The 13,378-nt window shown below is 39.6% G+C and overlaps 1 protein-coding gene across 5 annotated transcripts in view; it reads right to left on the bottom strand.

Annotated features, from left to right (window-relative positions):
• Positions 1 to 5,932: 5,932 nt before the first annotated feature.
• The window catches only part of dclk1a (doublecortin-like kinase 1a), a 56,568-nt gene continuing 49,122 nt past the window's right edge, over positions 5,933 to 13,378 (bottom strand). For 2 of the 5 annotated variants that reach the window (XM_077242275.1, XM_077242277.1), the window contains 8 exons: positions 12,317 to 12,463; positions 10,643 to 10,776; positions 10,379 to 10,456; positions 9,973 to 10,069; positions 9,050 to 9,130; positions 8,805 to 8,918; positions 8,551 to 8,624; positions 5,933 to 7,143 (listed from right to left, as the gene is read on the bottom strand). In XM_077242275.1, coding sequence (XP_077098390.1) covers positions 7,086 to 7,143; positions 8,551 to 8,624; positions 8,805 to 8,918; positions 9,050 to 9,130; positions 9,973 to 10,069; positions 10,379 to 10,456; positions 10,643 to 10,776; positions 12,317 to 12,463 — 783 coding nt within the window. In that variant the 3' untranslated portion in view covers positions 5,933 to 7,085. The remainder of the gene's footprint in view (positions 7,144 to 8,550; positions 8,625 to 8,804; positions 8,919 to 9,049; positions 9,131 to 9,972; positions 10,070 to 10,378; positions 10,457 to 10,642; positions 10,777 to 12,316; positions 12,464 to 13,378) is intronic. The other 3 variants (XM_077242273.1, XM_077242276.1, XM_077242274.1) reach the window with 2 other exon arrangements.

The following is a 13,378-nucleotide window of genomic DNA, read 5'->3' as shown; positions in this document are numbered from 1 at the left end:
TAATGATGCTCAGTTTGTCCAGATCAAATAAGTAAGAGTGTGATGTTTTAACGAATAATGAAAGTTGAACAATAATCTGGGGCCGACGAAAGGGGTTAAATGAGTGCTTTCGGTGATCCAGTTCGGTAGGTGGCACTGTAACAGAAAACTAGGGTCCTGAAACTGCGGTCCTAAAACTGGGGTCCTGAAACTGCAGCCTCCGGTTGTGCAGGAATACCCTTCTAGCAGCACCAGCTATAGGTCAAGAGAATATATCAACAAAGTCACGTGGCGTGACGTATGCTGAGCCCTGGAGGGTAAAAGCTACAGTAGCTCAGCACTCTAGTACTCTACCTCAGTATGCCTTTCTCACGCATTCCGAGTGACTGAGAACTCTGGCGGTCATCCAAAATTCACAGAACCACAGTTACAGGCAGTGTAAACACTATGGATGACACATACCAACATAGTCATGAGGAATGCCACCCACCTAATGAAATTAAGGCTGCTCCAGAAGAACCGCAGAACGAACGGCATGAGCAGCAACGTTGATCTTATAAAACCGGGGAAACGTGCATGCAGAAGCCCAGGTAGCAGCAGTGCAGATATCCACCAGGGAACCTCCTCTAAAAACAGCCCATGAAGATGAGATGGCCCTAGTGGAATGGTAAATTTGTCTCCAGGGCAGTGGTCTCCCTGCTGCCTTGTAAGCCAGCGTAATGGTCTCTACTATCCAGTTTGGCAACCTCTGTTTCGACACTGCAGTACCTTTCTTCACACCACCATGGCAGACAAATAACTGGTTGGATTGTCTAAATTGAACAGTAGAGTTCACATTACACTTCAAGGCCCGAACAAGTCCTGGCGGTGTTCTGCATTCACATTCGCTCTTTGACGCTCTCGCCGGCGGCGGTGTGTGAACGCACAGTTAACAGTCTCTCATTGTAATATCTACTTGGAGTGTTTTTTCCTCGAATCCATGTTACACTTTTTGTCCCTTGGTTCAATCCGCCGGCCATTTTAGACACTTTTTTTTATCTTTTCTTGAGATATTTGTTGGTATTACAGGGTTTTTCCTGTCTCAAAATTAGGCGGAGGTGGTAAAATCCCGATCATGCATTCTAATAATAAAATAATTAAATTAGTATTTTTCGTAGACCGTCATATAGCCTACTGTGTTTCCCACAGTATTTTTGTGGGTAGAGCTCGGTCCCTCTAGGGGGGTCCGGGTGCATGCTCTCCCTGGGGAAAAAATGTGTACATTTTAAAGATAAATTCATTAATCTGGTGCACTTTGAGTCTGGTTACTAATCTGAAATGAAAAAATTAAGGAAATGAAAAAAATAATGAAAAAATTAAGGAAACTTTACAAAATTTAACAGCTTACTAAGAAAATTACATACAATTTCATGTAGTGAGCCTTTTTTTATATAATGACCACTAGAAGGTGCATCTAGGCATGTTTTCCTTGATTGCTTTTCCCTGAAGAGAAATACGTTGTTGAAAACTAAAGTAAAAATTACGCTAGTTCGTTGCATTTTACTGTGAAATGAGTTTAGAGTCTTTTAATGATATCTCAGCGACCCACTCGCAATTTTTTATTTTTTATAACTTGGCCCGTATGAGCCACAGATTATCTGCAGTACCCGCGGATATAACGCGATCTTATTTTATAAAAACGCCTGAAGACTTTTGGGCTATTGCCTAGGTCAGGCTGGCTCTATGGATGTATTTTAAGTAACTTAGTGGTTTAATTTCACAACAATGCTGTAGCTTAGGAAAACACTATAGGTACCTGGCTTAGACAAGTGAAGACACTTCGATGCTGCGGAGCACGTGCTTCTTAACTTGCGCAAGTGCGTCTGTGTTGGTTGTTTTAACTGACAGGAGATGTTGAAAAGGGGACTGATGCTGTTTTCTGTGAATGAGAAAAAGAGGCGCCTGATTCCATCACAGACCACTACGTTCATAGGAATGACCCTGAATTCCTGCCTAATGTCTGCCTCCCTGTCTCAGGAACGTGTGACAAACATTCTGCAACTTTTGTCTCTCTTTCGCCCGGGTGTGTCTTTGCAGTATGAGGTGGTCCTACGACTGATAGGGATGTTAACAGCGGCTACAGTGGTGATCACCTTGGGTTTACTCCACCTCAGACCACTTCAGTTATGGAACAAAAGTTTGCGGCTAGATCCCACCAGACATTGCCATCGACTGGTTATAATTTCTCACTGTTGCATATGTGCGTTGAGGCGGTGGAGACAGTTAGATTTCCTGAAGGCAGGAGTGCCCCTGGGTGTTGTTCCCTCTCGTCAGGAGCTGGTCACGACAGACACTTCCCTCACAAGATGGGGGGCAACGTGGAATCGGAGGGGTATTTCGGTGCTGGACACCGATCCAGGCCACAGAACATACCAACCTGCTAAAACTAAGGGCAGTGTTCTTGACTCTAAAGTAATTAATGCTGGTTCTGGCAGGCTGCCATGTTCTCGTTCGGTCAGACAATACTTCAACAGTGTTCCATCTGAACCATCAGGGTGGCACGAGATCCCGCAGGTCTCTACGGCTGACTCACGAGATCCTGACATGGTGTCTTTCCAGGGATCAAGTACATCCAGGAGAATGGAGACTTCATCCAGATGTAGTGCAGGGGATCTGGCTACGATTTGGAAGAGTAGAAGTGGATCTTTTTGCTTCAGAGATGACCACTGTTGCTTATGGTTCGCAAGAACAGAAGTGTCCAGCCCCCTGGGTCAGGATGCGCTGTCTCACAAATGGCCAAACTGCCTGCTATATGCGTTTCCACCTATACCTCTGATATGGGAGACGTTGCCCAGGATCTCCCTGTGCAAGCACAGAGTGTTACTCGTGTGTGAGGAACGGGGGCTCGATCCTGCAACATGCGACATTCCGAGTATCTTAAGCTTTTTCTTCAACGTTTACTTGAGGAAGGAAAAGCAGCTTCCACGTTGAAAGTGTTTGATGCTGCAATTTCTGCATATCATGTTCCAGTTGGTGGCTCTGTCTGTTTTATGCACTTCCATCACTGTCTGGTTTGGTTCAGCTACCAAATCAGACATCAGGAGACTACAACGGACAGTCCGGACTGCGGAGAGGATCATTGGTGCCCCCCTGCCATCCCTCCAGGACCTGTACTCTTCCAGAGTGAGGAAGAGAGCAGGTAAAATTATCACAGACTCTACTCACCCTGGACACCTCCTGTTTGAACTGTTACCGTCAAGACGGCGAATCAGATCAATGGGCACTAGAACATCTCGGCACAGGAACAGTTTCTTCCCACAGGCCATTTCCCTTCTGAACAGTTAACATATCTCCCAAGGCATATGTCTGTAAGTGCAATACTCCCACTGTTTAGTGCAATATCTTAAAAATTCAGGTGATATTTATATTTATTCATACTATTCAAAATACTGTAAATATGTTCATAATCTGTAAATGTTTATTCTGACAAAACCCAACTGGGACCATATATTTTTATAGTTTTTTCTTTTTTTTTTCTTTTTTTATAATTTTTTTGACAGTTGACAGTTTTTGAATGTTAATTTTTGTTACAATTGTAGAATTTGTATTACTATGTTTCTTGTTGTATCTGTATTTGTGAATGTGCACTGGATGCTTCAGTACCAAGGAAAATTCCTTGTGTGTGCAAGCACACTTGGCAATAAAGCTCTTTCTGATTCTGATTCTCTTCTCTTAGCTCTCAGTCTTGTCTGCAGTTTTCTGAAGGGCGCGCGACATCTGAACCCTGCTCGGAATCCTAATTTTCCTGTGTGGGATTTGTCCCTCGTGCTTGCATTCCTGTGCTCACCCCAGTTTGAGCCGTTTCAAAGCATTGACATTAAATGGTTTTCCTTGAAGACTTCTTTTTAGTTAGCTATTGCAACTGCGAAATGATTCAGTGAGTTGCACAACGCTGTTTGTTAGTGAACTGTGCTTGAGTTGCTTACCGGATGACTCCAGGGTGGTTCTACGACCCGGTTCTTCCGAAGGTCCTTCTTCCCCACTTCATAAATCAGCACATTGAACTGGCCTCTTTTCAGACTTCTTCAGGGTCTGATTCAAGTGCCCAACTTTTGTGTCCTGTTCAAGCCTTGAAGTGTTATGTGAACTCTACTGTTCAATTTAGACAATCAGACCAGTTATTTGTCTGCCATGGTGGTGTGAAGAAAGGTGCTCCAGTGTTGAAGCAGAGGTTGTCGAACTGGATAGTAGAGACCATTACGCTGGTTTACAGGGCAGGAGGGAGACCACTGCCCTGGAGACCAATTTTGCGTTGAAGTCATCTCGTATAGATCGTAATTACGAGTTGAATGCACTTGAGCGCCACCACAATGTCGTAATACCAGTGGGGAGCTCGGGATTTTCTTTAAGCCCCGATCTGTACGAGTTGGGGGCGTGTCAGTGAAACAGCGGAATCAATGGATGCAACGTCTGTAGTTGACGGTAAATTTTAATTGAATTTCAATGTGTACTCGTCCAAGAAACTGTCATTTATCATGATCATCATTAATCTTGTTAAAACCAGCAAGTTAATGAATTACAACAAAAAATGCTTAGAGTTTACAATTTACATTGTCTTCAGAAGTTAATTAAAAACATGAAAAGAAAAACACACCTGATGCCGCTGCGCATTCTTTGTTCTTAATTTTCTATAAGCAGAGTTAACAAACCTTGCTGTATTTTCGTATAATTCATTAAAAGAAGGTACACCGCCATCTTGCTCCGACGAAACTGACTTGAACGCACCTCACGTCGAAAAACACGACTTCCCACCTTCGTAAGTACGAACTTCCCAGGAGGACTTGAACGCACCATTTCTTACCATTCCACTAGGGCCATCTCATCTTCATGGGCTGTTTTTAGAGGAGTTTCCCTGCTACCTGGGCTTCTCCATGCACGTTTTCCCGGTTTTATAAGGTCAACGTTGCGGCTCATCATGCCGTTAGTTCTGCGGTAGGCGCGGAAAAACACAAGCCACCATATTTGCACCGAGAGGCACAGAGTGTTACCGACGAAGCAAAATATTTAAAAAAAACTCACCAAAATGTAATCCAAATCCTTGAATGGGGTAGTCACAGCTTGTGAGGACGAATCTCGCTGCTCATGTAAGCTGCACTTGACAGCGCGAATAATCACTCAACCAAATTCAACCTATCTCAACCAGGCGAGAAAGCAAACGAGGTAGAGAGCTGAGCTAGGCTCCTGTTACCCTCCACCCTTCAGGGCTCAAAATACGTTACGCGCCATTTGACTTAATGGTATATTCTTTCTACCTATCTAGCTGGCGCTGCGACAATCCATAGTGTTTACACTGCCTCTGGCGGTCAGTAAGAATGAAACAGATTTTGCAGATTTGTATAAAAGGACTTTACATTTTAGGTCAGTGGAAATGTAACGCTGATGTTGCCTGCGAGGACAAAGTTTGTAACGTTATCAGTTAATTTCCAAATATCTCTGTCGTCGCTCAAAAAAACAACAGCTGTGGTTTGTGAATATGCTTTAGGTTTACATTAGAGATCATTTAAAATAAGTTATTTGTGTGATGATTCATGTAGATCTGATGCGTTTTTGAAAACTACTTCATACTTCAATACAAAACAGTGCTGAACTTCGACAAAAAGTAATTTATAAAAGACGTCAGAAGGTTAAAGGGGGTGTTAGTTTTAGTTTTTTTGCTGTGGTAACATTTAGCGAAAATGGGGGGAGAGAGGTCGCATCTTTGTCACTTTTTCTTTTTTTAACTGAGTAGTTAGCTTACCTCCAAGCACAAGCTAGTTATTTTACTTTTTGCCTCATCTGTTAATGTGCATTATATGTCTTGCAGCGTGCAGTCAAACATATCAGAAACAATTGGATGTAGGTCTGCAAGATGTCTGTTAAAGATCACTTCATTTGGAAAGCATTGGTCAAACAGTATCAATACACAACAACAAAATGAGGTTAAAATGTATTTTTTAATAAGATAATGTCTCAAATTATAATGTAAGAGCCACTCTGTATTCCATGCACTAATGAAAGAATACAATAACACCATAAGCAGGGCTATAAGTTACTAGAACACCTCTTACAGCACTTCAGGAACACTCAACCCTAATCTGACCTCCTGATTTCTCATTACACAGCACCACGGAATGAATGTCCTGCATTAATGAGATGGAATTAATCAGAACGAACCGGCATTTGTATTTCCAAGAGCTGACCCTGTATCAAGGAATGTTGCTTATGTCTTTCCCACAATGCATTTGTGCTTATGTTCCATATACTTAAAAACTGCAAAAATGGTTAAATGTGACTTACATTGTCTAGATAAGATAAAGAAATATATTGTCAATATCAAAATAATTGAAATTATATTATTTACACTGATTACAAAACAAGGTCCCCATCTCACGTATGAACAAGTGCTGTGCGTCAAGTACTGTAACCACTAAGGGAAGGAAGTCCAGGTATCGGCAATTCAAATCATTTTCAGTCTGCTTCGAAAGGTTTTTGGGAACACGGGATACGAATTACCAGGAATCCCAATAGCTAATCAGTTACAGTGTCCTTACAGTTTCCTTCTGGAGCATATGAACAATACCGGACCAATAAAAACATCACATTTCTAAGGTGCTTCAACAGAAAAAGAGGACATTATTTAACTTGAATAAAAAATAATATGTTTTCAATATGTATAAATAAATGAAAAGGTTATTATAATGACCATAAATAAACAAGAAACCCTTCTTGACGGTCATCATGTTCCCTGCACCTTTATGTGATCAGATTACAAAATGGTTCAGTTCAGTTCATCGGTCCACTCGGCCGCGCTCCGAATCCTCATAAACCCTTCTCCTCTTTTAGTGCCCTTTCCACTCGCTCTCTTTCCTTTCAACGCTAGAAAGGGGAGAAGAGGGAGCGAACAGTCTCCGTGGAGCAGGCGGAAAAGTCTTCAGACTCGGGCGTGGTGGAGGTGTTGGGAGAGGGACATGGCCTGGGGCGGGGGGGCGGCTGGGACGTGAGGTCGAGGTGCAGACCGGGGCACAGACGAGGCGTAAAGGCTGGGATGTGGAGGCTACAGGTCGGCTGGGTGGTCCAGGGAGCTGCGCTCACATTCGGGTGGCGTCCTCGTCTGAGAATCTGCCTCTCCTTATCAAGAGCGGTGGTCTGATGGAGGAAATAGGGAACTTTAGTCTTAATTACAACAGATTTTGCCATGTCTTTCTAATTTTGCATTATGTTCGTCAGTTAAAACACTTACCCCCGGTTTCACAGACAAGGTTTAAGCTAGTCCCAGACTAAAATGCATGTTTGAAACTTGTATATATATATGTATCAATATAAATATGAACACCAGTAATGTTTTTTTTTCCCCATGGCACGTTTATAAAACTTACTTAAATGTCCTAATTGAACTATGACTTAATATAAGTCCTGTCTGTGAAACCAGGCTTAAATATCTTAGACAGAATGTCTAAACTTAAAGACAGTGGATGGTTGTCAAAGCTTAGACATTCTGTTTGGACATTATGTCTGTAGACATTATATATACATTGGAATAATATGAGGGTGAAAAAATCATTAAAACATTTTTTGGGGGGTTAACTATCCCTTTGATTAAAATTATTTAAAAAAAATATTTAAAAAGAAATTCAAAATATTAACAAATTAAATGTAAATACACTATGGTTCAAAAGGCTGGTGTCAGTAAGACTGATTAAATGTTTTTGAAAAAGGTATTTTATGCTCACCATGGCTGCATTTATTTAATTAAAAATACAGTAATATTGTGAAAAATTATTATAATTTAAAAACTGTTTTGATATATTTTTAAATGTTATTTTTAAATATTTTTAAATTTTAAAATGTAATTTATTCTAAAAAAGCTGAATTTTCAGCAGCCATTACTCGCCTTCAGTGTCACGATTCTTCAGAAATCATTATATTATTTGGATTTACTGCTACAGAATTCAAATTGCCTTGATTCAAATGTCGTCCCCTTATTATGTCTGACCCTTTGTATGAGGAATATGCCATCAAATAGAAGACTTAGAGTAGCATATGCTAGAATGAACAGATTACTGAAATCTTTTGTTCATCAATTTTTGGAAGAGATTGCAACAATAAAGTAAAATTGAAATTTAATGCCTCCTAGCTAAATATAAAAATATTCATTTCAAATAAAAATCTTATTGACCCTAAACTTGTGAACAGTAGAGTACATTTAATAGTAATACATACATGACATTAATATATTAAAAGTGAATTTTACTAACAAAATAAACATTATGGGCAAAAGCGGGACTGGTTGCGGAGTATATTTTTTTCTGCACAAGGTTGGAGATCATGAGAAGCTGGTTAGAAGCAGGACAGTGACACAAGCACCACACTCAGGTGAACAGCACATACAAATATATCAATTGACATGATGTTGAAGCAAATCATGCACACACATGGGCTGAATGACTGTTGATGGCCAGAGCGCAGCAGCCATCTTTGATCATGACACGAGCAGGATTCACTGGGGTTCAACAAGACAGGGGCTGGCGTGCTACAGCGGACACATGGCGTTACCTTATCCAAAACATGCCCGGGTTCTGATAGAAATCCAACGACCCTGATCTCTGGATGGAAAAGTCATGGTCGAGCTAAGCGAAGAAAAATCACTGGAGCTCAGATAACATTACAGATGCACTCAAATCATCTATTTCAACTGTTAGTAATTTGTAAGCTAATAGTGTATGAACTTTTGCCTCAGCTGTCCATCACACATTGTGCCTTGTCTTTAATGTTTATTCTGCGTCTGGTGTGACTGTGAGTGTTCTTACCGTCATGACAGACACTCCTGGGGTGTTGTTGCTGGCCTTTGGCCCAGTGTTAAAGTGCTTCTTGATCTTTCCTGCCACTGACAGCTGGTGCTCGTTTTCTGACAGACCGTCATTCTGAAACAGCCATTGATCCGATCAGTTACTGTAGTTATTAAACAAGAGGACTAAATGTGTTAAGACTGTGTCTGTTATAATTTATCAATAAAGATTCACAGATACAGATGAGTTTAATCTGAATTACTCACAGTGACCCAGGGGTGTTCCAGCACCTGCAGCGCTGTGTATCTCTGATCCACTTCCACCTGCAGCATCGACACGATCAGCTCCTGAGGACACGGACGGGACACAGTTACTGCCAAACCCCAATGCCAACAAATACATATTGATGTCCAATTTGAGACTCATGGCCTTCAATTGGTGAACATAATGACCACATTAAACAAAAAGTTATTATTACAATTATTAATAATAATAATATGTGGACTTTTTAAAAGTTAAATAATCTGATAAGAAATAATGAGCAGGTTTTTAAAGCAAGATAATAATAATATGTAATGGTTTTTATAAGCAGAATTACATTTGATTTCGAACATTATACATTTCGTTATTTGTCTATAGTTATACACTATTTCCTAATAATTTATCATAGAGAAATCACAAAATTATCATATTATTAATATAATTATATTTATAATATATAATTATGTATTTTTTATCACAAATTTTATTTATCACTTTATTATTTTACTTTAAAAAGCTCACATATTATTTATTATCATATTATTTTGCTTTTAAAAAACCCACATATTATTTATTAACATATTATTTTGCTTAAAAAAAACATTTTAATATCATATTATGTTGCTTTTAAAAAATCCACATATTATTTTGCTTTTACAAAGCCCACATATTTAGTATCATATTATTTTCCTTTTAAAAACACCCCACATATTATTTATTAACATATTATTTTGCTTCCAAAAAGCCCATATATTATCTTTTATCATATTATTTTACTATATTATTTATCCTATATTTTAGCTTTTTTTTAAAACATAATTTTAATATCAAATAATGTTGCTTTAAAAAAACACAATATTATTTATTATAATGTTTTTTGCTTTTTGAAAAATCCACTTCCAATTTATTCCAAACAAACTCCACTTACTTTGGCTGAGTCGGATACATTGTCCCAATAGGGAAGAGGGAATTCTAACTGTCCCAGCAGTATCTGGTCAAACAGAGCTTCATGATCATCAGTGCTCCTGAAATAGGGAATGCGACTTCAATACATCAACAGGGGGAGCTCGATGCATTTAGTTCATGGAAAGTACCACAGATAGACACAGGGAGGCGCAATAACATCTTACATAACCTTACAGCTTTGATTACATTACTCAAAGTGCACTACACGCCAGCAAAAATGTATTTAAGAATGAATCTTTGACATCTACTGATAAATTCACAGTTTTGATGGCAATAGCATGATTTTTTTTAACAACTTCGAAAAGCATTAAAAAAAGTATAATTTCAGATTAACCTAAGCCACATTTTCTCATACACTCTAAACTTACCCACGAAATGGAGGAAAGCCACAGAGGAGAATATATGTGATGACTCCAGCGGCCCAAATGTCTACCTTAAGGCCATACCTACAATCCAGAAGACAAAAGAGTTGTTTCAGTTTTAATGCTCTATACTTAATCATTTTCGGTTTTATAATTCCAAATAATATGAACATAACAATCACAACAGAATGCTTAATAGCATCACACGAGTCCATGAAAATATCACACATTCAATCACCCTGATTTGTGCAAACATGCTAAAATATTCACCCGGTCTCTGCGATAATCTCAGGTGCTACATATGTGGGTGTCCCACAGACAGTGTACAGGGGTCCGTCTACCACGGTGGCCAAGCCGAAGTCGCCCAGCTTCAGTGATTTACTTCCGTCTTGATGCTCGTACACCTGCGAATCAAAGCGAAGAACGATATTAGAGCTGGGAATAAAACCAACCCAGATCCTTCAAAGCAATCTTTGAAAATGACATATCCGGCTCTCAAAAATCCCAAGGTGCCTCTTATGTGCAGATCAGAGTCAAAAATATTCCCTCGCTTCAAATAAACAGATATTTGTGCATGTAATGTCTTTAACCTAAATTCCACTGGTGCTAAAAACGAACTGAATCCATTGAGCATCCTAAGATTGGCTGGCTTTGTGTTTGTTGTTATATAATATGTAAAGTGATGCATTATGAAAAAACCTCATACTGCATTGCAAGGTGCATTTACATGTATGCTTCCAGCCACAAGCGATACACTAAGACTGAGTGAGCGCATATGTGAGCCAGTGCACGGCTCTTTCTAGCTCACTGGAGTGCATCTGAGACACAGAGGGTCTTATTTACTGCTACCAGATCACATTTCAATTGTAAGATCCACAGCATTCATAGACAGATTCCCCGGCTCATAAACAGGGCTTAAGGCAAGACACTAATTGTGTTTTAATGCACTGATCTATTTAGAGATTTTGGCATATTTTGCCTCCATAACGTGTCTTCTTTTCAGTGGAAAAAATAACATCCAAAATACACATTTAAAATTTGATCTTATTACACTCACTCATTCTATGTCCACTCCAAAATATTACCATTCTCCAATCTATACTCTGAAGGTTTTTACAAGGGGGTTTGTTCACCTAATTTATATAATATTTCATTCTTAAAAACATTAAGATATGGCTCTCTGGCTGTTGACAGTATTTTCTGATTTTTTTTGGAGTGATAAAAAGAGATGTTCAAAATCTCCACCGTACCTCAACCTTTAACTTAATATGCCAACAAAAACAGAGGAATTTTGAGCCTTGCTTTATCTAAAGTTCAGATTTATGTTTTGGACCATTATTAGTGCATATTTATATAGATAACTTATTTCAGAAAACTTGTAATATAAAACAATTGTTTTGTGATTAATCAACAGGGGGACTTGAAGTATCTATTTGTTAAAAGTTGAACCCTGTTCAGCTCGGGTGTCTTGCCTTAAAAAAACGCTTCCCTCTTAAATCAGTAGAGGAAGTGGCTGCGTATCACCCGCTGATTCATGAATGATGTCTGGTAAAAGGTTCGTACGAGAGCAGCCTTGGAGAACAGTACAGTCTGTGAACTGTCAAAGTGTGAGTCACATCTCAGTTCTTCCGCTGCAGAAGTGATATCACACGTATGCAGTCAGTCAGTAGGTGGCTGGTCTAGACTCAGTCAAAGAGCTCGCAGCAATCATCTCTCTTTCTCCAAACACACTTATATAGTTCCAGCCCACAGGACCTATGAGTTTCATCCGTTCCTCTACACAACACGTACACACGAGAACACATGTTTGTGGAGGCTGGTGATCTTTAGGATGTGACAACAACAGCGCTTGAGAGTTAGACATGAGATATTTTCTCAGGATGTCACTCTCAGAGGAAGGAAAGAAGGAAGGATGGATGGAAGGATGGTGTGTTGATATCTTACCAAAAGGTTCTCTGGCTTGATGTCCCTGTGGACGATGTTAAGGCTGTGTAAGTATTTGATAGCATTGGCTAGGTTGTACAGCATGCCACTGGCGTCCCGCTCAGTGTATCTGTTGGCGGATGTGATGGCATCAAAAAGATCTCCTCCCTAAAAATAAGAACAAAGAAAGAAACTGAATAGTCCTCTTTACTGTATTAAATAGGCATTGATTCTTATGAATGCTACTGAAGTTATTCATCCTAGAGAAGTGAGTATTTTTATTTTTGTAATTTGTTTAACATTTATGGCTTAGATTACAGCAGGTATCCCAGACAGCAACATAGTGTCGGCCCAGATCCGGCCCACATCTGGTACACTTGGATTCCACACGGTCCAGATGTGGGCTGGATCTGGGCCGACACCATGTTGCTGTCTGGGGTAGTAGACTGCTGTCACGTTAATATCTAATGCACAGATACAACACACACCCGATTTCTTTCCCAACTGTTTACGTTAACCAACTGTGCCTACTTGAATAATCGGCAAGACAACCATTTTGAGATATTTTTTAATGTATTTGATGTTTAAGTGCAATATGCCACAAAATAATTGAATTTGTGATTGCATGATGTATGAAAGCGACTTTCTCTGAGCGCGCTTGTGTCAATCATCGCGAGTACATCACTGAGTTCTTAAATACTATTTTTTTGCTTGAGAAAAAGCGTTTCTGTGTTTTGCACAAGACACTGCAAAAGACACAAAAGTCATAGACCTCTGTCTTGCTCGTTTTAAATAGAAAAACAATGGAAAAACTGCAAAATTGCATTCTGTGTAAACGGCCCCTAAATCATTTTAACATGAATGGGCTGTAAACCTAAATAGCCTATGTTCACATACCACAATATAGCAAAATCTCTGTGGATAGACCCTTTATATTGTATCCATGCTGTATATCATCATTCTGCCCGGCTCTAGTCTGAGGTATCTTTCACATCTACAGCTAGGTTTGGGAATGGAACGGTTTCAAAGAAAGGTGGTACTCCACACACAGAAAATTATCTACGTCACAAGAGTTTCCTTGAG

This window comes from Siphateles boraxobius, unplaced genomic scaffold (assembly GCF_051911475.1).
Source record: "Siphateles boraxobius isolate OS27281-9 unplaced genomic scaffold, OSU_SipBor_1 25, whole genome shotgun sequence".
Classification (NCBI taxonomy): Eukaryota; Metazoa; Chordata; class Actinopteri; order Cypriniformes; family Leuciscidae; genus Siphateles; species Siphateles boraxobius.
This window is presented reverse-complemented; position numbering and strand designations above follow the sequence as displayed.